Source organism: Vulpes vulpes, chromosome 12, assembly GCF_048418805.1.
Source record: "Vulpes vulpes isolate BD-2025 chromosome 12, VulVul3, whole genome shotgun sequence".
Taxonomy (NCBI): Eukaryota; Metazoa; Chordata; class Mammalia; order Carnivora; family Canidae; genus Vulpes; species Vulpes vulpes.
The window spans coordinates 17381871-17408903 of NC_132791.1; the positions used below are offsets into that span (position 1 = coordinate 17381871).

A 27033-nucleotide genomic window follows, 5' to 3' on the forward strand; every position below is an offset into this window, starting at 1 on the left:
TGCTTATCACTTGTTAATTCTGACAACAAGATGACAACTAAGGCCGTTTCTCCCCTACAGTTTCATTTTTAATCTCCATTTAAGTGTTTTACCTTCCAGCCTGACCAGAGACAATAGAAACCGGTCTGGATCTGTACTGTGTGTGTATACGTGTGTGTTTTGCACATCCAGACTTGAAGATATCATTTAAAGTTACACAGATTTATTATCCAAAGGGATAGCTAATTAAATAAAGAAGGGGGCATATGTGAGCTGGGCTGACTTCAGGATCTGTTCCTTTGTATAAAAGGGCTTTCACATGCCTTCCTCCTCTATTCTGAAAGCACACGGTTCCTTCTTCCCTTCACCATGAATAAGGCCGACATTTGACAGCTTCACAAGGCTGACAGGGTTACCCAACAGCCCACCCTCCCTATTCTCAATCCAATTAGACCTCTAATCCTCCAGATGAAAGGCCCAACTGCTCACGTTCCTCATGACAACGACAGCTATTGATTATTTGTCACTGCAGCTAACACCTTCCCTGTCGAGGCTGCTCTGACAGAAGCAAACCTACCAAATTAGACAGCACTTTATCTGCCCTGGAGGCCAAATGGCACAACAAGTAAAGGCTAATAAATGGTATAAAAATGAACAAATCATAACATTATGACAGGCTGATCGTTGCCAGCAGCCTCTCAGCACAAGTGTGATGCTCTGTTAGACTTGCTCCTTCTCTTGCCCCTCTGCTCTAGCTCCAACTTTGACTGAATTAAAGGCCAGAACAATTAAGGCATTTGACCAGCAAAGATAAGCCAATTGAAGTATCACCAAGGGACATAACTGTCAATAACTGACTGCCATTTGTCAATACAAACATTCTGGAAATGCAAATGCTTAGGCCTCTGCTCTCCACCAGGCTGCACTGACTCGCTTTCCAAGAGACTCAGCTCAAATGGCCAGTCTGTGGCTATTTAGCCAGAAGGGGGCGAGGGGGCGGGGGAAGTGGGGGAGAAAAGGAGAAGAAAAATAGAGTCCCAAGAGAGGAAGTATTCTATGAAGAATAAGCAGGAGTCACTGGGTAGGGGTTGAGGGTTGAATGAGAGAAAGAGAGCAAAGCAGAGATATTCTTCCTTAAAAATATATTCTAATATTCAACAACTGGAATGTCATCATATGTTTTTAGTCAAGAATACACACGTAATGTGAGAAGTGCTAGACCACCTGGGAGGATTAATAAAGCTGTAACTTCAGAAGTAGACTCATTAATTTAACGAACATTTTTGAGCACCAAACGTGCACCAGGCACTGTTCTAGGCAATGAGGAGAAATAGTGGGGGAGAAGGGCCCCCAAATCCCCAGCTTCATGGAGTTCACATTCTAGTGGGGTAAGAGACAATAAGCAAGGCAAAGAAGTAGAACACATAGTATTTTAGACAGTGCTAAGCGCTAAGGAAACAAAGCAGAGTAGAAGGAATAAAATGTGTGCAATGCAAGACAAGACAGGGAAGGCTTCACTGAAGCAGTGACTTTTAAGTAAGAACAGATGAACGTAAGGGAGTTTGAAGTACCTGGGTGGCTCAGTTGGTAGGCAATGCAACTCTTGATCTCAGGGTCATGAGTTCCAGCCCCACACTGGGTGCAGAGCTGACTTAAAAAAAAGTAAGTGAGGGAATTCAACACAGAGATACCTACTGGAACAGCAGTTCTAGCAAAGAGAAAAGTAAATGCAAAAAAGGGCACTTTTTTCTTCTTAGAGGAAGAAGAACTTTATTGGTAACTGGAGATTTAAACATATAGGTCTTTATAAGTCACAGGAAGTGCTTGGGCTTTTACTCTGAAATTAAACAAACAAACCAACCAACCCTTGGAGAGTCTGGAGCAGAGACTGCCATGATTTGAGCTGAGTTTAAAAGGCTTATTCTGGCTCATGTCATGAGCACAGACTGCAGGGGGCAAGAGTGGAAGCTAAAAAGGCCAGTTAGGAGGCCACTACAAAAATCCAAACAAGGCTCCTACTTAATCCAATCCAAGATGTTGGTTGTTATGACCAGGGTAGTAGCAAAGCAGGTGTTCAGAAATGGGCAACTTTTTTTTTTTAATTTATTTATTTATTCATGATAGACACACAGAGAGAGGCAGAGACATAGGCAGAGGGAGAAACAGGCTACTTGCAGGGAGCCCGATGCAGTACTCGATCCCAGGACCCCAGGATCACGACCTGAGCCAAAGGCAGATGCTCAATGAATTTTAGTATGTAGCGTTTACAAGATTTGCTGATGGACATTAGCCTCACACAAGACAACAGGACTTTGCATAAAAAAATGGGCACCCAATACATGTAAGTTAAGTTGAATTCTCTACCTGGCAGTTCAATTAAAAATGTATGCTTTGATGCAAGGAAACTATGTCAAGTCAAAGTTTAAAAACCAATTTAAGTAAAGACTTTGGAGTCAGATCTATGTATTGCCTTCTCACTCTGCCACTTAATGAAAATCTACTCAAGCTTTTTTAGTCTTAGTTTCTTCATCTATCTAATGTGATTGCTATTATTTTCAGCTGGGTGAAAAAAAGGAGTAGACATGTAAGGTAGAAGAGGTAAAGTGAAAAAAAAAAAACCAATATGTTAGTCCTGAATTAGAAGAGGAAGTGACAAAGTGACATTTTTACTAAAAAAATAGTTCTGAGGCATGCCTGGGTGGCTCAGTCAGTTAAGTGTCTGCCTTTGGCTCTGCTCATGATCTCAGGATCCTGGGATTGAGCTCCGCATTGGGCTCCCTGCTCAGTGGGGAGCCTGCTTCTCCCTCTCCCTCCTCCTCTCACCCCACTTGTACTCTCTCTCTTGCTCACTCTCTCTCAAATAAATAAATAAAATCTTTAAAATAAATGAATAAATAAATAGGTCCAAGAAGTGACTACAGTAAATACTTAGAAATAGTCACCAACTCTGTAAAAGTGAGCACCTGTAGACTCTAGACGGTGTGGTCTCCAAATTCTTTTTCCTGCTTTCAAGAACCATGGATCTTTAGAGAAATGGTGGATTCCAGGTTTGGAGTAAAAAATACAGAAATCATGAAACTAATATAACACCGTATGTTAACTATACTGGAATTTACAAACTTAATAAAAATACAGAAATGAACCTGGAATCGTTGGTCCTAGCAGATAACAAGGAAGCTATCAAAAAAGGATCATGTCAAAAGGATCCAGGCACCAATCTGAAGGACTTTTTATAACCAAAGATGGAATAATTTGAATATTATTTAGGGATAATAATATCCATGAACTGATATAGCAGCTGTGTTCAAATGATACCAAAAGTATCCAATGCCTTGTTCATGATGAAACTAACAAGGAAAAAAGGAAAAATTAATTGTTTATCAAGAGAGGTCATATTTCCTTATTTTGAAAACTGATAAAGAGAATCAAGGATTAATTCTTCCTTTTCTGTATCAATGAGTAATGAAAGAGCAGATAAGGGGAAATTTCTCTTTAATGAATCATTCCAGCAAACAAGTGTAGAAGGGATGGCAGATTTAGAATGTTGCCATTTTGCAACTCCTAAAACACACTGGCTTTGGGTAATGAAATCCCAACAACTGAGAACCTCAAAAAAAAAAAAAAAGGCAATGAAACATTCGGTGTCTTCTGATGAGGAATGGAGCAAAACAGTGAAGTAGTTTAAGCCAAAAAAATTGAACCAGAATCAGATCAAGCCTATAGATCCAATAAGTAATTTATAGGAAATCTGGAAAGCAGAGGGACAAGTGAATTATACCTAGAGAGAGAACTGACGTGATCTAGACCAAGATCGTCAGCTTGGACTGAGATCAAGTCCAAGTAGGGAAGGAGTCAAGCCGCAAATACAAAAAATTGTAAAGAAGAAAGAAGAGAGAAAGAGGAGGAATTTATAGGTTTAGAGAGACTTAAAAGACAGAAGCCAATGTCAGTTTATAACTCTTATTTGGATCCTGATTCCCAATTCAAACAAATGCCAATAACCAAACAAAAACATTTACAAGACAGTTTATAATCTGAACATGGGTGGGCTCTTTTATGATACTGTGATATTAAATAATTCTCGTTAAATTTTTAGTATTACAATGATTATATTTAAAAAGAGTCATTTCCTTTTATTTTTATTTCTTTCTTTTAAAAGATTTTATCTTTAAGTAATCTCCACATCCAATGTGGGATGTGAACTTAACAAACCAGAAATCGAGAGTTGCAAGCTTCACTGACTGAACCAGCCAGGTGCTCCAAGAGTCCTGTTTGTTTTTGTCTTTTTTGTTTTTTAGAAATAAATATTGGTGTAATGATTTAATATCTGGGATTTCCTTCAACATGTGAGGGAGAGAAGTTCCCTCTAATAAAACATTTAAAAAGATAGGAAGCTCAGGGACACCCTGGTGGCTCAGTGGTTGAGCATCTGCCTTTGGCTCAGGTCATGACCCTGGGGTTTTGAGATTGAGTCCTGCATTGGGCTCCCTGCAGGGAGCCTGCTTCTCTCTGCCTTTGTCTCTGCCTCTCTCTGTGTCTCTCATGAAAAAGAAAGAAAGAAAGAAAAGAAAAGAAAAAAGAAAGAAAGAAAGAAAAAAAGCAAGAAAGAAAGACAGAAAGAATCATCTCTCAGCTTCCTAATTAGTCATCCTCCTCCTGCTATCATCCTTTTGACAGACTACTCAGTTAAATGAGCCTCTCAAACTATAAGCTAGATTGCCTTTTCTGTGCTTAACCCTTCAATCACCTTTTCCTCTTGTGCACAGAGCTGAATCCTTCAATATCCTGTGGGTCCTACACGATCTCTGACCTCATCCTCTCCCTAGAGTTACAGGGGTCTTCCTGTTGACTGTTTCTTATAAATATCATGTATGCTCCCATCTCAGGGTCTTTACACTTGGCATTCTCTCTCCCTGAGAGGTTTGTTCTTTCACTGCCTTTGGGTCACTTAAATGTTAAATGTTCACTTCATGTTACTTCTGGGAGATTTATCCGGATCACTCTATTTATAACATGCAACCCCTTGGCTCCCTATTTTTTTCACCTACCTTATTTTTTCCATTGCAGGTATCCTCATCTGACATAATATTATATATATTTTATAATCTTTTTCATTTGTTGGTTTCTTTTCTACCAACAAAATGTAAGCTTGGAGGCAGGGATTTTTGTTTCATTTTGTTCATTTTATATGCCAAACAGTACAGAACAGTACCTTATGATTAGTAGGTACTCAATAAATAAGTGTTAGGCCACTCCCATTGTAAACAGAGTTGGTACATCTGACTTTTTCATAGCCTCAAGCTAAAGGCAGTGCCACAGGAGGTAGCTTATAGTCATTGCTTAGGTAGTAATTAAGTCCCCGGAGCTCTATAATTGTCCAAAGGGCACTATGGCCAACATTATAGAATGCTTATCTATCATCTATGCCCATACTTCTGCGCTAACAGAACCTTGTTATTTGTTGATCTTCCTTTAAGTGGTTATGTCCTTCAGAGAAGGCTGGGTCCTCACCAAATCCAGTGGTTTTGACTGATATGAACAATCATGGTGGTTTCATTTTTGCCAAGAGTGTTAGGTGTGGGAGTCAAAGAGATGGAAGGAAAGTCTGCCACAGGACTTCTGGGAAGGTTTCTCTTTTTCAAAAAGTAAACAAGAGGAACTCCTGGGTGGCTCAGTCAGTTAAGCATGCAACTTTGGCTCAGGTCATGATCTCAGGGTCCTGGGGTTGAGCCTTGCCTCGAGCTCCCCGATCAGCATGTTTTGTACTCTCAGTTGCCCTTAGCTGGGATATAGCCTGTGATTTCTGGGTGGACTTTCATTTTCTGCCCAACCCAGGGATGTTCTCAGCCATACCACTCCATGTCTGGCTTATCCCCTGTCAACTGCATGACAAGTTCTACTTCTGATGGATCATGGATAATATTCTATACTTTTCGTTCTGGGAAGTCATTTAAAAATACATAAAAGTATTTCTCATTACTTTCTATAGTTACACAATACAACATTGTGTGGACACACTTGTTTTAGTCAACCAGTCCTCTAACAGGACCTTTCCCTTCATGCTTTCTCTATTACAAACAATGCTGCAATTAAATAGCCTTATGCATACATCACTTCTTGTTTTTGCCAGTGTACGCTTCTAGAAGTGGTAATGTTGGGTCTAAGGGAAATACATATTCTGGTTACTTTTACTTTTGTTGGATATTGTTGAGTTTCCCTTCACAGGGGTTGTACTATTTTTCATTCCCTCCAGCAACAGTTTTGCTATCAGAGCACTCTGTCAAACTTTTTTTTTACTTTTGTCAACTGGACATGTGAAAAACATCTCGTTGCAATTTTAACTTGAATTTCTCTTATGATGAACAATGTTGAGCATATTTCCACATATTTAAGGGCCACTCACATTCCATTCCTTATCAACTATCTATTCATATCTCTTGCTCATTTTTTATAGAATCATTGGTCTTTTTTCTCCTCCACATTATATATTAGGGATATTAACCCTCCATTAGTGACATAACTTGCAAATATTGTTTCCCAGTTTGTCTTTCTTCTTTTTCTTCGCTTATGATTTTTTCTAGGAAGGAAGTCTTTATTTTGATGTAGTCATATTTATTAATCTTTTCCTAGTGCTTCTACATTTTGATTTACAGATAGAAGGTGTTGTCTGCTCTTAGATTATGCAATGTAAATCTTCCCGGTACATTTAATGCTGTGTAATGTGTATACACATTACCATTCAATGAGATAACAATTTAAAGCATGCACCTGTGTGCACATGTACATATACATACACAAACTAAGACAGATTGTATTAGTTTACAGTCTGCATAACATTGAAATGACCAGTTACACACTTGGTTAGAAGTTTATAGTCATTGCTTCAAATTCATATTTTAGCCCAAAATTCCTAAGAAATGGATTACAAAGAATCAGTCTGATGAATGACAGAGACCAAAAGAATTTGAATAAAAAATTTAAAAGGATACAAACCATGTCTTCTAAAATCTACAACTGTTTGAGATAAATGGAGTATACTCAATAAATTTCTTGGAAATGAGTAGTTTTGTTGGTGAAATGTTAACTTTGTGATGATTCAGTATTTGAAAGACTTTAGATATTTAGACACAAGTTGGATTTACATATTTCAAGATATATAATGCTACATGATACAGATTAAATACTAAAAAAGTATTTGGTAAAAGAATGAATGAATTACTCCATCCGGATTGGAATGGTGAACAAGTGGACTCTGATAGAGTGAATAAGATTTTTCAAGGGGCCTAATTACCACTAATGACACAGTTTAGACAAGTATAAGGAAAGAATAGAGCAATCTTTTAAATTGGTAAAGTTAATTTTAGTAATAGTGTTTCAATGATTAAGCTTTTCTGCAAGCAGGATCTATTTTGATATAAAAGATTAGGATGAAATTTCTGGTGACTCATATGGTGGAGAGATGACAACTATACTGAATGATGGGTTCAAGAACCAAGAGGACCTCAACAGGTTGTATGATGAATCCAATTCAATTAATCAAGTATTAATTATTTGTTAAGTACTAGGCCCTGGAAATAAAAAAATATGACTATTATACTCTTACTAAGATGCTCATTGTGGGAAAATAAAATGTGCAAACAAACAAATACCTTTTGGTGAGATAGGGGATGTAACAGTAGTTCAGTATATAAGGTACTGGAGGAACAAGGAAAGGAATGGTAAACTCTACCTACATGAGTCTGGGAAGTTCAAAGAACTGACTAAATATGAATACAGTAAAAAGCTACATTTAGGTCCCAAACCACAACAATATGAATACAGATTTAGTGTAAGCAGTAGTAAGCATAAAGCAAAATTAAAAGTTTTGTTTGAAAAATCTTCAATAGGAATCAATGGCCTTTGGTTGCCAAAATGACAATGGTGAAAATCATGGCATACGCTGTGCTTATCAGACTGGCATTGTATTCTATTCTAGGTGTCTAACTTTCAGGGGGATTTAGGCAATGTATGTATATATGGTGAAGGGATCAGGATGGGAAGGAGACTTGATAGCATATATGAAGAAGGAATGAAGAAATAGATAATAATAAGCCTGCAGAAAAATTTTTTCACTGGGCCAGGATGATTATTTTATTAAAATATATGTTAGCTCATGTCACTCCTTTCCCCAAAATCCTCTAATGCTTCCTCATTTCATTCAGAGTAAGGACATATTCCTGACAATGGCCAAAAGCCCTAGAAGATCTGGCTACTATTTCTGCCATATTCTTATCACCTACTGCTTGCTCACTCGCTATAGCCATGCTAGCCCTGTCCCATTGTTATTCCTCAAACATTCCAGGCATGCTCCTGTTTTAAGGCCTTTGCTCTAACTATTCCTTATGCCAGGAACAAAAGAAAGTTCTCTCAGCCACTCACAGGGCTAACTTCCTCACCTCCCTCAAGGCTTGTTTCAAATGTCACTATCTTAATGAAAACTATTTTGATTACCTTATCTAAATGGACACTCTGCTCTCCCTAGTCACCACCTCCCTGGCTTTCTAGATTCCCCCTTACTTTGGCATCTTGGCTATATTTCTGCTATCATATTAGTAAATGATTGTTTGAGCTTTGTAAAAGTGTAACAGTCAAAAGGAGGTACAAAGAGCCCTATGATTGGTTGTAGGGAAAATACTGTGCCTAGGGGCTGACAATATTCATACTGTAGGAAGAACAGACCCCCTGATTTCCTCTCATTCTTTTTTGAACAGTAAAATATAAGAAAACAACAACAAAAAAGAAGATTATATGAACAAATACAATCCTATGGCATAAGAAGGCAATTATCAAATTAATGCTCAAATTTTCATTGGAATTGATGTTATAACACAAAATTAATTTTAAAAAGTATAAATGAAAAGTAAATGGATCTGAAGTTCCTTTTTATCAGCTGTAAAAATATTCGCTGGCCCTGTGCCCAGAGTTTAAAAGAAATCAGCATGAGTCTAATGAAAAACAAGCTGTAGGTCTCAGGGAAATTCAATATATACTCTTTCTTTTGCTTTTAGTTTTTGATTGGTTTCCATGGGAATCTAAGCTGGTGAGGATCTCTAATCTATTCATAGAAAGCAGATGCTTGTATTTTCATGACTTAGTAAAACTGGGGGTCATGAAGAGATAAAGATTAGAAAATGGCCATAGTCATAGGGAATAGGAACCATGTCCAAAAGAAAATTCAGCAAACCACATAGATTTTAAAATACAATCTGCAAGGCTGCTCTGCTGTGTTTAAGAGGTGTCACAGCACTGGACTTAAATGTGAAAGCTTTGGAGGCTCCCGGGTGGCTCAGTCAGTTCAACTTTTGATTTGGGCTCAGGTCACAATCTCTGGGTCATGAGATCCAGCCCTGCATCAGGCTCTGCATTGGGCATGGAGCCTGCTTAGAATTCTCTCTTTCCCTCTCCTTCTTCCACTCCCCCCTCCCTCTCTTAAAAAAAAAAAAAGAAAAGAAAAACAGAAAAAGAAGAAGTGGAAGTTCTGGGTTAAATTCTTAATCTTGCCCGTGAGAAGGAAATACTTTGATACTTCTTTGGGGGTTTGACTGGGAAGCTGGATCTGGGAATGACTCTAGGTCAGAAAAATCAGAAGACTGGGAAAGTAAGCCTCCAAAAAGTACTTAAGTTTCTTTTCAATGGAGCATTATCAGGAGCACTGAGCTGGGAATCAGAAAAACAAGGTAATTCCTGATTCTACAGGTATCAAAGTGACCCAGAAGTCAACCAGACTATATATCTCAGTTTACTTACATAGAAGAGATAATATTTGACTGTTCTGACTGCTATAAAGCTGCTATGAAACTAAATGAAATTTTTACTAGAATTCTGTTAGAAAAATTCAAAGTGGTGATTTCAATCAAGATTTGTTGACATGTTTTCCTTGTAACTGCAAATTTCATCCATGTAGTATACGTACATTAACTATTGTGAAAGTATTAAAGGACAGATGGGTTTTGATTTCAATTCTCAGATCAACTCTGTATTTAGTTGGAGTACTCTTGAATACATGATCCTAAATATTTGAAACCAGTTTCTGGGATGTCTGGGTGGCTCAGTTGGTTAAGCATCCAACTCTTGATCTCAGCTCAGGTCTTGATCTCAGGGTTGTGAGTTCGAGTCCCAAGCTGGCCTTCACACTGGGCATGGAGCTTACAGAAAGGAAGGAAGGAAGGAAGGAAGGAAGGAAGGAAGGAAGGAAGAGAAAGAAAGAAAGAAAGAAAGAAAGAAAGAAAGAAAGAAAGAAAGAAAGAAAGAAAGAAAGAATCTGTTCCTAAACTGGAAAACCAGAGGGCAGATTTAGAGATAGTTTCTAAATACTCAGAGAAGACAAACTTGAAGCTTGTTTGGAAACCTCAGAAGTTGGAATATACTGAAGCAAAGATTCTTTAGCCTGGGACTCTCTGCCTGCCTAGAAAAGGTGGCGAAGTTAAGGTTAAGGTCAAATGGGGCAAACTGTGAAAGCTGTCTAAAAACACTCATCTCGGTCCAGAGATTTCTTGAGAGATTGTTAACACTCCAGAACATAAGGGTTTCATAAACTCGGACTTTCCTACATTTCTAAGTAATGTGGGAATCACAGATGTCTTTTGGTGCCTTCTTTCAGAAGCACACCAATGGCCAAATCCTCATTTGTTTACTCTTGAGATATCCATGGGCTACATAGTTTGTGGCAGAGTGGGCACTTATTAAATTATTTTAAGATGAATTAATGAGTGATTACAGCCACAGAGAAGCCTAGAAGTACCTACTAAGCACCTTCAGGGATTTTGATGCATGCTCAAGTTTACAGGGCTTTCATAGAACTCCTGAAGTTAACACTAAGGAAATGTGACCAGTGCTTCTCAGCCTAGGTCAGGAACTATTCTTGATTCCATTCTTCCTTATTCTATCTACAAATAATATTCATTAAGTTCTGGACATTTCACCATTTTTTAAAAATAATTTTTAAATCGAGGCATCATATATCTACAATAAAGTAGATAAATCTTGAGTATACAGACTGATAATTTTTTATGTAATCAGCATACAAATCAACATATAGATCATTTCCAGCACCCTGAAAACCTTTCTTTATGCCCCTTTTTAGTCAATATCTATATCATGGGTAACCCCAAATCTGATTTGAATCACCATAGAGTTTTGTCTCTTCTAAAAATTCATATAAATAGGTGACTTCTTTCACTCAACATGATGTCTTGAAATTTATTCATGTGGTACAATGTATCAGGAGCTCATTATTTTTTATTGTGTAGTATTCCATTGTAGGAATACATCATAGTTTATTTACCCATTTGCCTGTTGACATGCATTTCGGTGGTTTGTGTTAAGAATGTCTATTATAAATAAAGCTATCATGTACATTCTCATGCATGCTTTTTGATAGAATGAGGGGCTTGTTTCTCTTAGGTATTACTGGGATTGGATTGTGAATTGAAGTGATTCTGTGTGTGTGTATGTGTGTGTTCAGCTTTGTTAGAGTCCAATTGTTTTCTAGAGTAGATTGATCAAATTGTATCCTCACTAAAAATGTTCCATATCCTCAGTATCAGTAGGCTTTATCAGATTTTTTCATTTTAGACATTCAGATGGTGGTATAGTATCTCAATGTGGCTTTAATTTGCATTTATCTAATTAGTAATGAGGTTGAACAGCTTTTCATGTAATCTTTTGTGGAGAGAGCTACATGTTTCAACATACACCTCAAAATCAATAAATCTCAAAAACATAATGTTAAGTTAAAAAAACAAGTTGGGAAATGACACACAAAGTATAATACCATTTATATAAAGATTTTAAACATGTGAAATAATATTGTTTATAGGTATATCCATACAAAGGTAAGGTAGAAAAATATGCATGGGAATTGAAACCACCAAAATTAAGATAGACTGAGAAGGCAGAAAGAGGGGAATGGGATTTGGGAGGATAAAAAAAAAACTTCTTATACTGTCTTATTTCATTAAAGTAAGTCTAGAAGAAAAATTTAAATAAATATTCAGTTTTATCTCTTCTGAGTATTAGGTACCTATTTTAAAAAAATATTCTCTATTCTTATGAATAATTCTAAAATAATTTAAACATCAGGATGCATATATCCCTTTGAATTAGTGTTTTGCATTCTTTGGGTAAATACTTGGTAGTGCATTTGGTGAACTGTAGGGAAGTTCTATTTTGAACTTTTTGAGGGACCTCTATACTATTTTCTACAGTGACTGTACCAGTTTGCATTCCTACTAATAGTGTAAGAAAGTTCTCCTTTCCTATATCCTCACCAACACCTGTTGTTTCTTGTGTTGATTTTAGCCATTCTTTTTTTTTTTTTTAAGATTTTATTTATTTATTCATGAGAGACACGGGGGGGGGGGGGGGCAGGCGCACAGACACAGGGAGAGGGAGAAGCAGGCTCCATTCCATGCAGGCAGCCTGATGTGGGACTCGATCCCAGGTCTCCAGGACCACACCCTGGACCGAAGGTGGCGCTAAATCGCTGAGCCACCTGGGCTGCCCAATTTTAGCCATTCTTACCCATGTGAGGTGATAGCTCACTGTAGTTTTGATTTGCATTTTCCTGATGATGACTGATGTTGAGCATCTTTTCATACGTTTGTTGGCACCCTGATGTTTACAGCAGCATTATCTACAATAGCCAAACTATGGAAACAACCCAAATGTCCAACAACTGATGAATGGATAAAGAAGATGTGGTATGTACACACACACACACACACACACACAGACACACAGGAATATTGCTCAGCCCTAAAAAAGAATGAAATCTTGCCATTTGCAATGACATGGATAGAACTAGAGAGTATTATGCTAAGCAAAATAAGGCAGTGAGAGAGACAAATATTATGATGTCACTCATATGTGGAATTTAACAAAGAAAACAAATGAGTAAAGGGGGGGGAAGATAGACGCAAACCAAGAAACAGACTCTTAACTATAAAGAACAAACTGATGGTCACCAGAGGGGAGGAAAGTGGGGGGATGGGTGAAATGGGTGACGGGGATTAAGGAGTACGCTGGTCCTGATGAGCACCAGGTGTTGTATGGAAGTGCTGAATCACTAAATTGTACACCTAACACTATTATTACACTGTACCTTAACTATACTATAACAATAAAATTTTTAAAAATTAAAAAAATAAGACAAAAGACATTCAGGTTTATGCAAAGGCAAAAAGAATGATAAATAATTTATTAACAGAAGAGAATTGAAAGGAGAATTGACTAAATTTCTTCATCTAATAACAAACTGGACCTCACTATCCTGAAGGCCTTTTTATCTCTGACATCTGATTCCTAAAGAGCAGTTTGAAGTTTATACCTATATTGCAGTATGATGAATAGCAATAATATTGACAGCCTACAGTCTTAGAGAGCATATGTCTCTACCAGGCAAAATGCTTTATATCTAAGGAAGCATCATTCCTAAAAAGCAGGCAGGAAGAAGTATATTATTCCATTTTATAGATGAAGAAATTGAGACATACAAGAGTGATATTTGATGGAAGATTAAGCTCAAAGAATCTTGTAAAATACCACTAACAAAATTAGAAGGGGGTGGGATGGAATGAAAAGGAATAAATATAACAAATGATTTATACTTCAATAATTCTTTCATAATAAATTTATCTTATGTTTTTAGTGATTGATTCCTTCATGTATTTGTTAAACAAACATGAACTAAGTCTTTTTTAAATGGCAGGAGTTCTGTTAAGACTGGAACTAATAAATCAAAGAAGACATAGCGTCTGCCTTGAAATAGCATTAGTTGGGTGGAATATAGAGAAGTGAAATCTATGATTAATGGTGGTAGGGAAGGAGTTAAATATAAGTATATATATATATATATGTATGGGTATGTACATATACACACAGTAATATAGAGTTCTAGGGGGCTGGGGGATGGATTGTTTGGTGTGTTTGTGTATAAGTGTAAGTGTGTATAAAATAAGGGGATCTAATATCCTAATATTGTCAACTAATATTAAGTTTTCCCAAAAACTTAATAGAGTACCTTTCAGAGGTACTCTACTCTTCTTCTTTAATTTTTTTAAGTCATTAACATGGAAATAGCAGATCTTGAAAGCTAATATTAATTAAAAATTAATATTCAGTTTCCACAGATGAATGGATAACTCTATGGTGAATTAAAAACCAAACACACAACGTAATCACAGTCTGAAGCTTCTTTAGTTTCTGTGTTTAACATGATATCATTTTTCAAAGTGGGTAGTCTTACTCTTCTTGAAGCCAAATTAATAACCTCCTGAAAGATTAAAAATGCATAACTATTAACATTTAGTAAGATTGCTCAGGCTTTTTTATCCTTATTAACAAATAAATGTATTTGTGGAAGTCAGAGAAATAGTAGATTCCCCGGAGGAAAACATTTCTAACAATTAGATATCGTTTGTGAGAAACCCAGAAAAGGTTTGATTGATTGGTTTCTTAGATTAAACTGAGGGTACATATGAAAAACAAATTAGGTACAGATGTTCAGTATATTGAGATTAATTTTATTCTTGTGGGTACCATTTTCTTAGCTGCTTGGACTAATACCAATTTATTTCTAAAGTAGTGAATATGTGTCAAAATAACTAAGCCAATCAGCATGGTTCAATAAGTTTTTCCCATATATGTATTTTGAAACTGGATAAATGGTTCTAATAAACAAAATGTCAAGCATTTGTATTAATAATGACTTTCTATATAAGTAACCCAAAGTATATTCATTCATTCAACCAAGACATGTCAGACACCGTGTTAGATTCTAGGGGATTCAAAAACCAATAAAACAAGGTTCTTGCCTGGAGATCCAGTCTAGTGGGAAAGAGACAAGTAAGCAATAATTACAATACAAGTTAATAGGCCTCTAATGGAGACATGAACAAAATGCTATGGCAACAAGAGTTTTTCCTACTAATAAACCTAATGAAAGATAACATAATTAGTTCACTATCACCAAAAAAACCCCAAAACATAATAAATGACTATTACATGACATGGCTGTTGATATTTTATAAAACACTTAGATATATAAGGGAGATAGGCCAGCTTTAATTATCATTTGATATCTTTATCCATGATCTTTGTAAGCAACTTAAGAGCATGAATCATATCTTTCATCTTTGTATTCCAAGGCCCTAGCACAGCACCTGTTACATAGTAACAGTATGAACATATGTTGAATGAATGCATTCATGCACATACATATGAATATTGATGATTACACAAATAGCACACTTCTGAGTTCACAGATAACTGAATTAAGTGGGATAGACAATACTTGAAAAGAATATTTGATATGTGATATATCAGAGGTTCACTAAACAAAGACAAATGTAAATTTAATATGGATCAGTATGGACAGTACTTTTTTTTACAGCAAGTGTTTGTGATTCATTTTTTAATACTTCCTCTAAGTGCATCATCATGACTACATAGTAGACATTTGGCAACTACTTAATGAATGAACTGTTCTATCTCTACAATATATCTCTTGGATCGAACTCCTTCTTTCTACTGGCCTAAAAAGTAATAGTTTTCTATGCATCTCCTCTTTCTTCCTCTTCCAAATGAACTTTAGTTGCCATATTCAACTCCCTAATGTACTTTAATGGTGCAACTGTCATTTTCAAATTTCCTTAGTAGCTCCCTCATATGTGGGATACTTTATTTAAAAAACATAATTAAAAACAAAACAAAATCAAACCACGGGAGGTATATAGTACAAAAGCCTGGCACTGCCATATAGCAAACACTAAAATGGCTAAAAATTAATGAGCTCGGTTGTCCTGGGAAAATTAGTTATTCATATGTTTTCAAATGAGAAAGGACCCCCATATAAAAATCCACTTGTTGTGTATTAAAGACTTTTGTTAGAAAGAAAATATAGGAAAATTTTAAAACAATTTCTGCTTAGCTCTTTAGTCTCCCAGCTGTTGTTTACTGCTGGGTTTCTTTGAGCCTTACCCAGCAAAAGCACAGTTTAGGAATCTGCTAATGATTTGCAAGAATTTGTACCCAGATTTTTGGGTTCCTTCTCTGCAGTTCCCTTCTCCCAGGATTTTACCCTGCCACATTCCCGCCACTGCTAATTCCGTACTCTACCTGTGGTTTTTCAGCCTACTAGAACCATCACTTCCTGCTAGGGTTGTATTCTTTTGCATTCCACTTTGGAAGATGCCTGAAGGATACAGCCAGATAAATGTGGTGCTCATTTCCCATGCTTCTCTTCTCCAAATAATTGTAATTTCTTAGATCCTGCTTGTGCTGACTGTTCTCAATGCCGTTAAACAATGTATATATATTTTGTTTAGTCTTTATAAATGTTTTTGGCCAATGGGTTATTCTAAAATAAGGGGTCACGGTCAGAATTGTGCATAGTTCTGAAAGTCTCATGAATGCCCTTCCTTTCTTCTTTCCTTCCTTCCTTTCTTCTTCTTTCACATACATGTACATGTGAATCCAAGAGTAGGGAGTTGGAGGGGAGGGACAGAGGGAGAGAGAGACTCCTAAGCGGACTCCACAGGGTCCTGATGCAAGGCTCGATCCCATGACCTGGACTGAGATCACGACCTGAGCCAAAATCAAGAGTTGGATGCTTAACCGACTGAGCCATCCAGGTATCCCTGATTGCTCATTTTTCTGATTTCTTCTTTTATATCATTTAAAAAAAGATTTATTTACTTATTTGAGAGACAGAGAGTGCAAGCACCTGCACAAGCAGGAGAAAGGCAGAGGGAGAGAATTCCAAGCAGGCTCCCTGCCTAGCACAGAGCTCAAGCCCACAATCCTGAGATCACAATCGGAGCTGAAATGAAGAGTCAGAAGATGCTCAACTAACTGAGCTACCATCTTCTTTTATATCTTTAAGCAGTCAATCAATTATTGTTTTACATTGTTTCTAATGATGCCAATATTGAAGGTTTCTTAGGGAATAAATTGGTTTATTGTTTCTATAGACTCTCATTCTTGATAGATTACTTTCTCAAATGTTTGGTCTTTCACTGTGAGATCTTGCTTGGTCTTTGTAATATGGAGGAATCCTGGAAGTTTAGGGTGAAAATGTTTAAAGAAGATTTGTGTTTGTGTCTGCTCAGAGGCAGGGTGTGCTATAGATATGTCCCTAATTGGGACATATCTCCAATTATTCTTTGAAAATTAGTTCTAGATTCTTCATAATCTTATTCCTGTTGGATCTCTACTATCCCTGGTTTTTAAAATAATGGTGTTCTTGAATAAAGCACAAAATTAAACACAGTACCTGGTTTTGAACTGGACAGAGTAGGGTACTAAAGATTTACTACAACCCTTATTCTGGAAATTATACTAGTGCTAGTGTAGCCTAAAGATACATTACTGCTTTGGGCAAATATGCAAAAACAAACCACAACACAGATAAAGGGGGAAATGCATAATTATCAGATAGTTGAAAGACCATGAAACGTGTTATTTATGAAATCAGTTATGTAAATTGCAACACGTAAATCACAGTTCTATTTATTCTTTAATGCTGTAGAAAATCACAATGTAAAAAAATAAAGGAGAAGCAAAAAGCAAAAGAAAACAATGCACTGCATCTTGTGAAGAGACTTATAAATCAACCCCTTTTCTCACCTTTTTGGTCACATTATACCTCTATAAGGATGACATACCGGAGGCTCATCAACTCAAATCCTCAGTTTTTTCACATGACCCACTTGATGTGAAGTTAGGTTCTTCTAGCCTACATTTTTGAAGTTGGGTTTTAAACCTAAATGAACCACAATGAAAAATCTAAAGTGTATCAAATTCATGATACTGGGGCTATTTCCAATCTGAAATGTTTACTTTTTTATGATAACAAGTTAAATGGAGTTACCCTTCCTGAGTGAATAATTTTAGCAGCTGACAAGCCTAGGTGAAAGGTTATAAATACCTAGGCGGTAGTTAAAACTGAAATTGAAAATGAGGGAGATTTTTAAAAAATTACTATAATGAAAAGCAAATTCAAGAGCAATAACTTTGGAAATAACCCGACAGACCTAACTGATCATAGCATGTAACCAGCGTATTCAGAAGTATATCTTAATGTCAGTCTCTTTTTCTTTATTCAACTAATGAGAAAGATATTTTTCTAACCCCTCAATTAATCAGCTATATCTGGTTCACATTTTAAATGGGAAATAACTCTAATAGTTTCTGCAGGATCTAATTTTTTTATTGCTTTTTATTCCAAAAATATATGTCTAAAATAATAAGAAGGAAAGTATCAGGCACTGGAAATATATATTTTATATAATCATTTTATAGAGGGAAAAATCATTTTCAGATAAATAAGTCCTTAAATAAATTTAAAAGCTTCCCATTTTAATTTTTTGATATATTAAATCCTAAAAATCTCAGCTTTTAACAATGCCTTTAAAAACCCCAAAATCGGACAGCCTTGGTGGCTCAGCGGTTTAGCGCCACCTTCAGCCCAGGGCCTGATCCTGGAGTCCCGGGATCCAGTCCCATATAGGGTTCCCTTCATGGAGCCTGCTTCTCCCTCTGCCTGTGTCTCTGCCTCTCTAACTCTCATTACTAAATAAATTTTTAAAAATTATTAAAAAAAAAAACCCGAAATCCTTTTTACTGGCAATATAGTTTTAGATTTTTAAAAAGTTGGAATACATTTAGAAAATAAATTTCTTTTATGCTTCTTAATGCTCATGTTCTAAGAGAGACTGCAAGTTTTTGTTGTAAAAGTAATTATTTGTCAGGGGAAAATTTTTAAACAGTAAAAAGTACCAAAATTCATACATACTACCAATTTTAAAATCTGACCCCTATTAACATCTCAGTGTGTTTCTTTTTGGCCTTTGCTTTTTCCCTATGCACAAATCGATTTGTAATATAGTTCATCATATTGTATATACAACTTTGATTCCTTTTCCCTGACTTAACCTTAGATCATAAAATGAATTCGACTGCTCAAGAAACTTGGACAAATAAATGGAGCCACTGATGATTATCTATGCTTTATTCTCTGCAGTTTATACTGTTTTTAAAGAAAACATATGAAACTAAGAGTCACATACTTGTGATTTCTTTATCAGCTGTCAACTGCATAGTTCCATTAACCAACTTATAAATATCTCACAAAAGGTTTACACTTCAGTGTAATTTAACTTCTCACCTTTTGAGCTGCAAGATGGAGGGCAGTTCTCTGGCTGTGGTCAGTTTTATTAACATCTGCTCCTGCCTTCAGGAGAGCATCTGCACAATCCAGTCTGTCCGCCAATACACAATACATAAGTGGTGTCCTCCCAAATTGATCTTCTTTGTCTTTAAGGGCAGAGTTTCCTATGAGTGTAAGAAACAGATAGTGATATTTGATAATTGCTGTTGTTATTGCTAATATAACTGGAAGCTATATTTATTAACTTTATTGTCAAGCTCTGCTAAAAGCATGAAATATATGTCATTTTTACTTACCCTATGAGATAGATATTATCATCCCCATATTATAGGAAACCGAGACTTAGAGAAGTTAAGTAAACTGTTATATTACACTGAAAGTAGGTGAAGCTAAAATTCAAATTGATAATTGATTCTAAAAGCCATATTCTTAACTACTACATGTTTTGCTGAATTAATATTGTGAGATAAGGAGCTATTTATTTTCCTCCCTCACTCCTTTCTTTTGTGTAGACTATATACTAAGCATTGTGGTATTCTTTTTTAAGATTTTATTTATGTATTCATGAGAGAGAGAGAGAGGCAGAGACACAGGCAGAGGGAGAAGCAGGCTCCACGCAGGGAGCCAGATGTGGGACTCGATCACAGGATCACGCCCTGGGCCAAAGGCAGGCACTAAACTGCTGAGCCACCTAGGGATCCCCCATTGCGGTATGTTTTTATGAGAGATACAAAAATGAATTATGACTGGTTTCTCATTTTTGATAATATGTAGTAAATGCACACTACCCTGATTCTCCTGCTAATTACAACTAAAAACCCAAGGCAAAATACATGAAAGGTGGAGAAAAGAAGGCAAACTGTCTAGGGACTATGGGACTCAGGGAAATACATGATGGTGAGTTCCCTGTCTGTCTGCCTGCCTTCCTTCCCATTTCTTTCTTTGTCTCCTAAATACAGTCTGGGTGTTAAAGTAGCCCACAAAATGAAACATCAAAGGGCAGATACAAAATTCCTCAGAAAGCCTGCTCCCTCCAGTCAAAAGAGCTTATTCTTGGCTCTACTCAAAGCACATACAATGAAAGAAACTGCCCCCTTTTTTCTCCCCACTGGGCACTGCACCCTATAAACCATCATGTCCTAAATTAAGCAAAGGATAGCAATGAAGTAGTATTTTACCCCTTCCTAACTAGAGAAGCAGGGAGGATTATGGAGAAAAGGAAGTTAGAGAAAGCAATTCTTTAATTTGGTGCATGAAGTCAACAATTCTGAAAAGCCCATGTGTGAAACTAACCAGAATTAAAGTAAAAGAAGTTTTGAGAATTGAACTATGAGTAAAATATTGCCCAGGTTCTAAAATAGCTTGGGTAGCACATAAATAGGGAAGACCAAAGAGCCCTGCAAGAGCTGTGAAAACTAACTTGACATTAGAACCATTGTCCATAAAACTGAAACAAAAAGTTCATTCCAAACCTAAACAGATTGTCAGTCTATTAAACAGAAGATATAAATAGAATCCAGAGTCTCATAACATAATTCACAAAATGTCAAAGACACAATCCAAAATTATTAGACAAACCAAGAACCAGAAAAACCTTAACTTAAATAAAAAAAAAGCAATCCCAGGCACCAATACAGTGATGATACAGACATAAGAATTATCTGACAAGGATTTTAAAGCAACTATAATAAAAATGCCCCAAAAAGCAATTACAAACACTCTTAGAATAAATGGAAAAATACAAAATCACAACAAAAAAAGATAGAGTATAAAGATGGACCATATGAAAATTTCAGAATAATAAACATTTAATAAATAAATAAATAACCAAATAAAGTAATTAAAGTAGGAACTTCACTGAATGCAGAGGACAGAGGAAAGAATCACTGAATTTGATGATGGACTAATAAATACTATCTATTCTGAACAGTTAATAGAAAACATAGAAATGAAAAGAATCCACAGAATCTCAGGGCTCTGTGGGACAATACCAAGGTACCTACTATTCATGTCTTCAGAAAGAGGAAAAAGAATGAAGGACTAAAAACGCATTTGAGGGAATAATGGCTGGGAATGGTGCAAATCTGGTGAAATACACAGACCTAAAGATTTAAAAAGCTGAGCAAAACTCAAACAGAATAAGCTCCAAAAAATCCATGATATGCCAATCATAATAAAATTCCTGAAAGCTAAAGAAGAAGAAAAAAATCATGACAGCAGCCAGAAAGAAACAATACATTATCTATAGGGGAAAAACAACTCAAGTAACAGTGTATTTCTCATGGGAAACTACAGAGTCCAGAAGGCAATGACACGACATTTTCAAGCTTTGGGGGTAATGGTGGGGATGAATTGTCAACCAAGAATTCTATACCAAGTGCTTGCCTAGGGCTGGGGAACAGGGGAGGTATTAAAGGGGACATAAGTAAAGGGGATAGGGTTTATCCAGGGGAGTTATTGTTCTAAAATTAATTGTGGTGGTGTTCCTACAACTCTGTGAATATACAAAACTGACTGAATTGTACTTTAAATTGGTGAATTGGATGATAAGGATGGATGGTGAATCTCAATAAAGCTGTTACAAATAGCCCCCCTAAATATAATTTAAAATAGAATACTAAAAACATTCATGAAATTCAGAGGAAGACAAGAAAGAGAAATAACAGGAATGAAAACAGAGGGAACAAACACTAAACACATAACAAACTAGAAATCTTACATCTTAACATTAACAATTACATTAAAGGTACATGATAAAAACACTGATAAAAAAAGAGATGGGTTAAAAAAAAGAAGATCCAACTATATACTATTTACAAGAAACTCACTTGAAATATAACAAGTTAAAAATAAAAGAATAAGCACAGATATGATATGTAAACACTAATGAAAAGAAAGCTGATTAACATAAGATATTAATATCTATATATAATAGACTTCAGAGCAAAGACAATTACCAGGTACAAACAGAAACATTATATAATAATAAAGGGATTAATTCATCAACAATACATAACAATCCTAAATGTGTATGTACTAAATCATGGAGCTTCAAAATACATGAGGCAAAAACTGATAGAATTGGATGAAACATTTGAAAAATTTACAATTATAATTGGTAACTTCAATACCTCTCTCTCAATAATTGCTTGAACTGCTAAAATGAAAAGTCACCAAGGATAGAAAAGAACGGAACACCACTATAAAGCAGCAGGATATAACTGAAATTTATTGATCACGTCACTTAACAGCCAGATATATAATCTTTTAAAACACTGATGGGACCATTCACCAAAATAGACTATACATTGGTCATAAAACAAACATTAACAGATTTAAAGATGTGAAGTTATACAAAGTATGTTCTCTGACAGTAATGTAGTTAAACTAGAAATCAATAACAGAAAGATAATGGGGAATCACTGAATATGTGGGAATTAAATATCACATAGATAATCCATGAGTTAAAGAGAAAAATCTCAAGGGAAATTAAAAAATATAATTAAATGAATGAAAATAATAGTAGTGTTATAAGGTTCCTACTCCACACATGAGGGGGCTTGGAAGGAAATATAGAGTATTGAGTATTTGTACTATAATAGAACAAGAGCTTCAAATCAATGATCTATAATTATACCTGAGGACACTAAAAAAATCCCGAATTTAATCCAAAACAAGCAGAGGAAGTACATAATAAAGATACGAGCAGAGATTGATGAAATTAAAATTAAAAAACACTAGAGAAAAATCAATGAAGCTAAAAGTTGGTTCTCAGAAAATATCAATGAAATTGATAAATCTCTGATCAGAGTGATCATTAGAAACAGAGCAGAGAGGGATGCCTGGGTGGTTCAGTGGTTGAGTGTCTGCTTTTGGCTCAGGGTGTGATCCTGGGGTCCTGGGATCAAGTCCTGCATCAGGTTCCCAGTAGGGAGCCTGTATTACCCTCTGCCTATGTCTCTGCCTCTCTCTCTCTCTCTCTCTCATAAATAAATAAAAAATAAAATCTTAAAAAAAAAACAGAGCAGACGAAAATTTCCAATAACAAATGAAAGCAGGGATAACACTATAGAGCCTAAAGTAATGAAGTAAAAAACATGGGAATATAAATAATTTTATGCCCATAAATTCAAATTTAAATTAAATATCCAAAAGAAAGAAAGAAAGAAAGAGAGAGAGAGAGAGAGAGAGAGAGAGAAATAGATGAATAGGATAGAATTGAGAGTACTGAAAGAGACCTATAAATGTATATGATCAATTGATTTTTGACAATAGTGCCAAAGCAAACCAATGGGTAGTCTTAAACAAATGGTGCTAAAAGAACTGGACATTTATAGACAAAAACACAAAATGAACAACCAGAAACTCTTGACCTATACTTTTCACCATATACAAAAATTATCTCAAAATCAATCATTATCTTAAATTTAACATGTCTATAACTATATAAAACTTTTAGAAGCAAACAAAAGTGACAATCTCAGTGACCTTCGGTTAGACAAGATTTCTTAGACAGGATACCAAAAAACAATCCATTTTAAAAATCAATAAACTGGATTGCACCCACATTAAAAATTCTGTTTGAACGACACTGTTAAGAAAATAAAAATACAAGCCACAAATTGGGAGAAAATATTTGTTAAACACATACATATCTGATATTCTTTTACCTAGGATAAGTCAATAAAACTGATGGAATGGCAAACAGTGGAATGGCAACTGATGGAAGGCAACTGATGGAATGGGAAAAAATATTTGCAAAGGACATACCTGATAAAGAGTTAGTATCTAAAATACAGAAAGAAATTAGAAGACTCAACACCCTCAAAAAAGAATTCTTACAACTGAATAATAAAAAAGATAATAAAATTAAAAGATGGGCAAAAATTTTGAATTAACATTTCACCAAAGAAGCATGTAAAAAGATGCCCAACATTGTTAATCCACAGGGAAAAGCACATTCAAACCATATGATGCCATTACATATCTATTAGAATGTCTAAAACAAAACCAAAATTGAAAGCAAACCTGACAATACCAAATGCTGGGAGGATATAGAACAACTAGAACTCTCAGACATTACTGGTAGTTACGCAAAATGGCACAGCCACTACAAAAAACTGTCAATTTCTTATTAGTTAAATATGAAAATACTACATGGCCCAATAATCTCTTTCCTTAGGTGTTTACACAGAAGAAACAAAAGCATGAAAGCTTATATTCCATAAAAACTTGTATTTGGATGTTTGAGGAAGCCTCGTTCATTATTACCAAAAACTGGAAATAATCTCAATTGTCCTTGCAGAGAATGACAAAAGAACTGTAGTCATCCACACAGTAGAATACTGCTCAGTAATAAAAAGGAATGAACTACTGATCTACCTAACAAGGAAAAATCTCAAGTGCATTTATGTCAAGTGAAAGAACTCTGTTTCAAAGGATACATACAGTATTCATTTACAGCACATTCTGGAAAAGGTAAAACTATAGGAAGAGAAAACAGACCCAGTGGTTAACTGGGGCGGGGGTTGGGGTGGGGGTGGGGAGCTGAGATGCAGGAGGGATTGGTTATAAAGGGATGTGGGGAGGGGCACCTGGGTGGCTCAGTGGTTGAGCGTCTGCCTTTGGCTCAGGTAGGGATCCCAGGGTCCTGGGATCAAGTCCTGTATCAGGCTCCCCGAGGGAGCCTGCTTCTCCCTCTGCCTATGTGTCTGCCTCTCTCTCTCTGTCTCTGTCTCTCTCTCATGAATAAATAAATAAAATTTAAAAAAGGGCCCTGGGAAATTTGGGGATATGGTGGAACTTGCCTATATCTTGATTGTGGTGGTTACGTGACTACATATTTGTTAAAATTAAATAACTGTACACTACTAATGGTTAAGTTTATTGTATTTATTGTATTATACCTCAATAAAGTTTACTTGAAAACAACAAAAGATATCTCCTGCCATGCACTTTATGTGACAAAAAATTTGCTACTTTCATCACAATGATCAGGTATTCTTTTTTTTTTTTTTTTAGGATTGTATTCATTTATTCATGAAAGGCAGAGAGAGAGAGAGAGAGAGAGAGAGAGGCAGAGACATAGGCAGAGGGAGAAGCAGGCTCCATGAAGGGAGCCCAGTGTGGGACTTGGTCCCAGAACCCCAGAGTCACACCCCGAACCAAAGGCAGACACTCAACCACTGAGCCACCCAGGCATCCCTGATCAGGTATTCTTATACAAGTTGAGGGTAATATACGAGTTGAAAATGAGGGAAGCCAGTTACTTTTAAGGTGCTTTGGCATAAACTCTGCTAATGCAGGAGGAAAACCGATCAAATGAAATATTTTTAGAGGGAAATATAAATGCTAGGGGAAGGAAAAGAAGGTGTTGCACTTCTGAGTTGTTTTGTGCCTGAAATTAAGCTGTGTTAATTCTAAATATTTCAATATATATTTAAATCTCAGATGTATTAGGACCCAGAAGTACTTTACAGTTTCTTAGATAACTTACTTTGCTGATCCTTATTCCCACGTATTCTGGTAATAAATCAAGAAAGGTCATTGCTCTGGAAATTTGAAAAGAGCCTTACAATTGTGTATAACTCCTGGAGGAGGCAGGTGTTCTTTTTCAGAGTCTCAGTTTTGAAGATGGAGGCAAGCTCTGCATATGATTCAGTGTAACTGATAATAGCAGCCCCTGTGCACAAGTCTTGAGTGGTGCTGGCTATTGTTGCCTCCAACAAGGGCCTCTAATGCCTAACCTAGAAGGCTCCAGAGATTTGATCACTGCATTTATAGATAAGGAATCATTTAAACCCAAACTCACCAAATTAAAACATATTAGAGGTAGAGCATGTTCCTTTTATCATTTGAACCCTTCTGGAGTCAAAAAGATACTTGTAGAGAATATGCAGTAATAAGGCCAGTCTCTCGTCTTTCAAGATGAAAGTGCACTCTCTACCGCCATTTTGTCTGCCAGTGTTTTGTTTTAAGAATTTTTTAAATTTATTCATTCATGACAGACAGAGAGAGAGAGAGAGGCAGAAGGAGAAGGAGGCTCCAGGCAGGGAGCCCGATGTGGGACTCGATCCTGGGACTCCAGGATCACACCCTGGGCAGAAGGCAGGCACTAAACCGCTGAGCCACCCAGGGATCCCTTGTCTGCCAGTGTTAAGCAAAGACAGTAGTACCTAGGATCAGCATGATGGTGGTAATTCACGTTTAATTTCTCATTGGAAACTTCAGTGAGGGAGAAGATTTAGGAACTGTGGTCCCAAGTGCAAATGTTGCGAAATGGAGGCCTGGGATAATCCTGACTCATTAGGTTTCTTAGGGCCAAAGTGAAGTCAGCACCATGGGGTGAATAGTAACTCTACCTCCTAGGATATAAAACTTTAGCCAATTGTTACACTTTTCCCAAGTCTTCTGTAATGTACAGGGAAACCTCAAGCCTTCTCTTCAATCCCCAAAATACTTGTTTTCATGTGACCAATAGTAGAAAAGATTTCATTGGGCTATGTCCCCACCTCCAATGTGTTATGCTTGCCTACACGATAGAATTGGTGTATCTGACGAACCTGAAAGCACGTATCCCCTATTTATGATTAGAAAAGTGGCATGTGCCTCATTTGAGTCCTGTTTTGAGTTTCTTTATGGGGATAGTGGCTTTATGGCTAGTTTCTGAGTAGGGTCCTGTTTTGAGTTGCTGTATGGCTAGTTTTTGAATAATGAGAGTCTTACCAGGTTCTGAGCTTCTTGGCTAACAAGAGAGTAACTGAGAGAGGCTTGTGCCTTTATGCCTTTATCCATCTACCCTACCTCCTACCTTAGTTCCTTCAATTATAACATGCAGCCAGCCAGTA

At 36.3% G+C, this 27033-nt stretch overlaps 1 protein-coding gene across 6 annotated transcripts in view; it reads right to left on the reverse strand.

Moving 5' to 3' along the window:
• INVS (inversin) overlaps positions 1-27033 on the reverse strand; it is a 152455-nt gene that overhangs the window by 114282 nt on the left and 11140 nt on the right. For 5 of the 6 annotated variants that reach the window (XM_026013329.2, XM_072727853.1, XM_072727854.1 and 2 more), the window contains one exon: positions 19184-19350. In XM_026013329.2, the coding sequence (XP_025869114.2) occupies positions 19184-19350 (167 nt within the window). Of the gene's footprint in view, positions 1-17643; positions 17780-19183; positions 19351-27033 lie in introns of all 6 variants that reach the window. The other variant, XM_026013331.2, reaches the window with a different exon arrangement.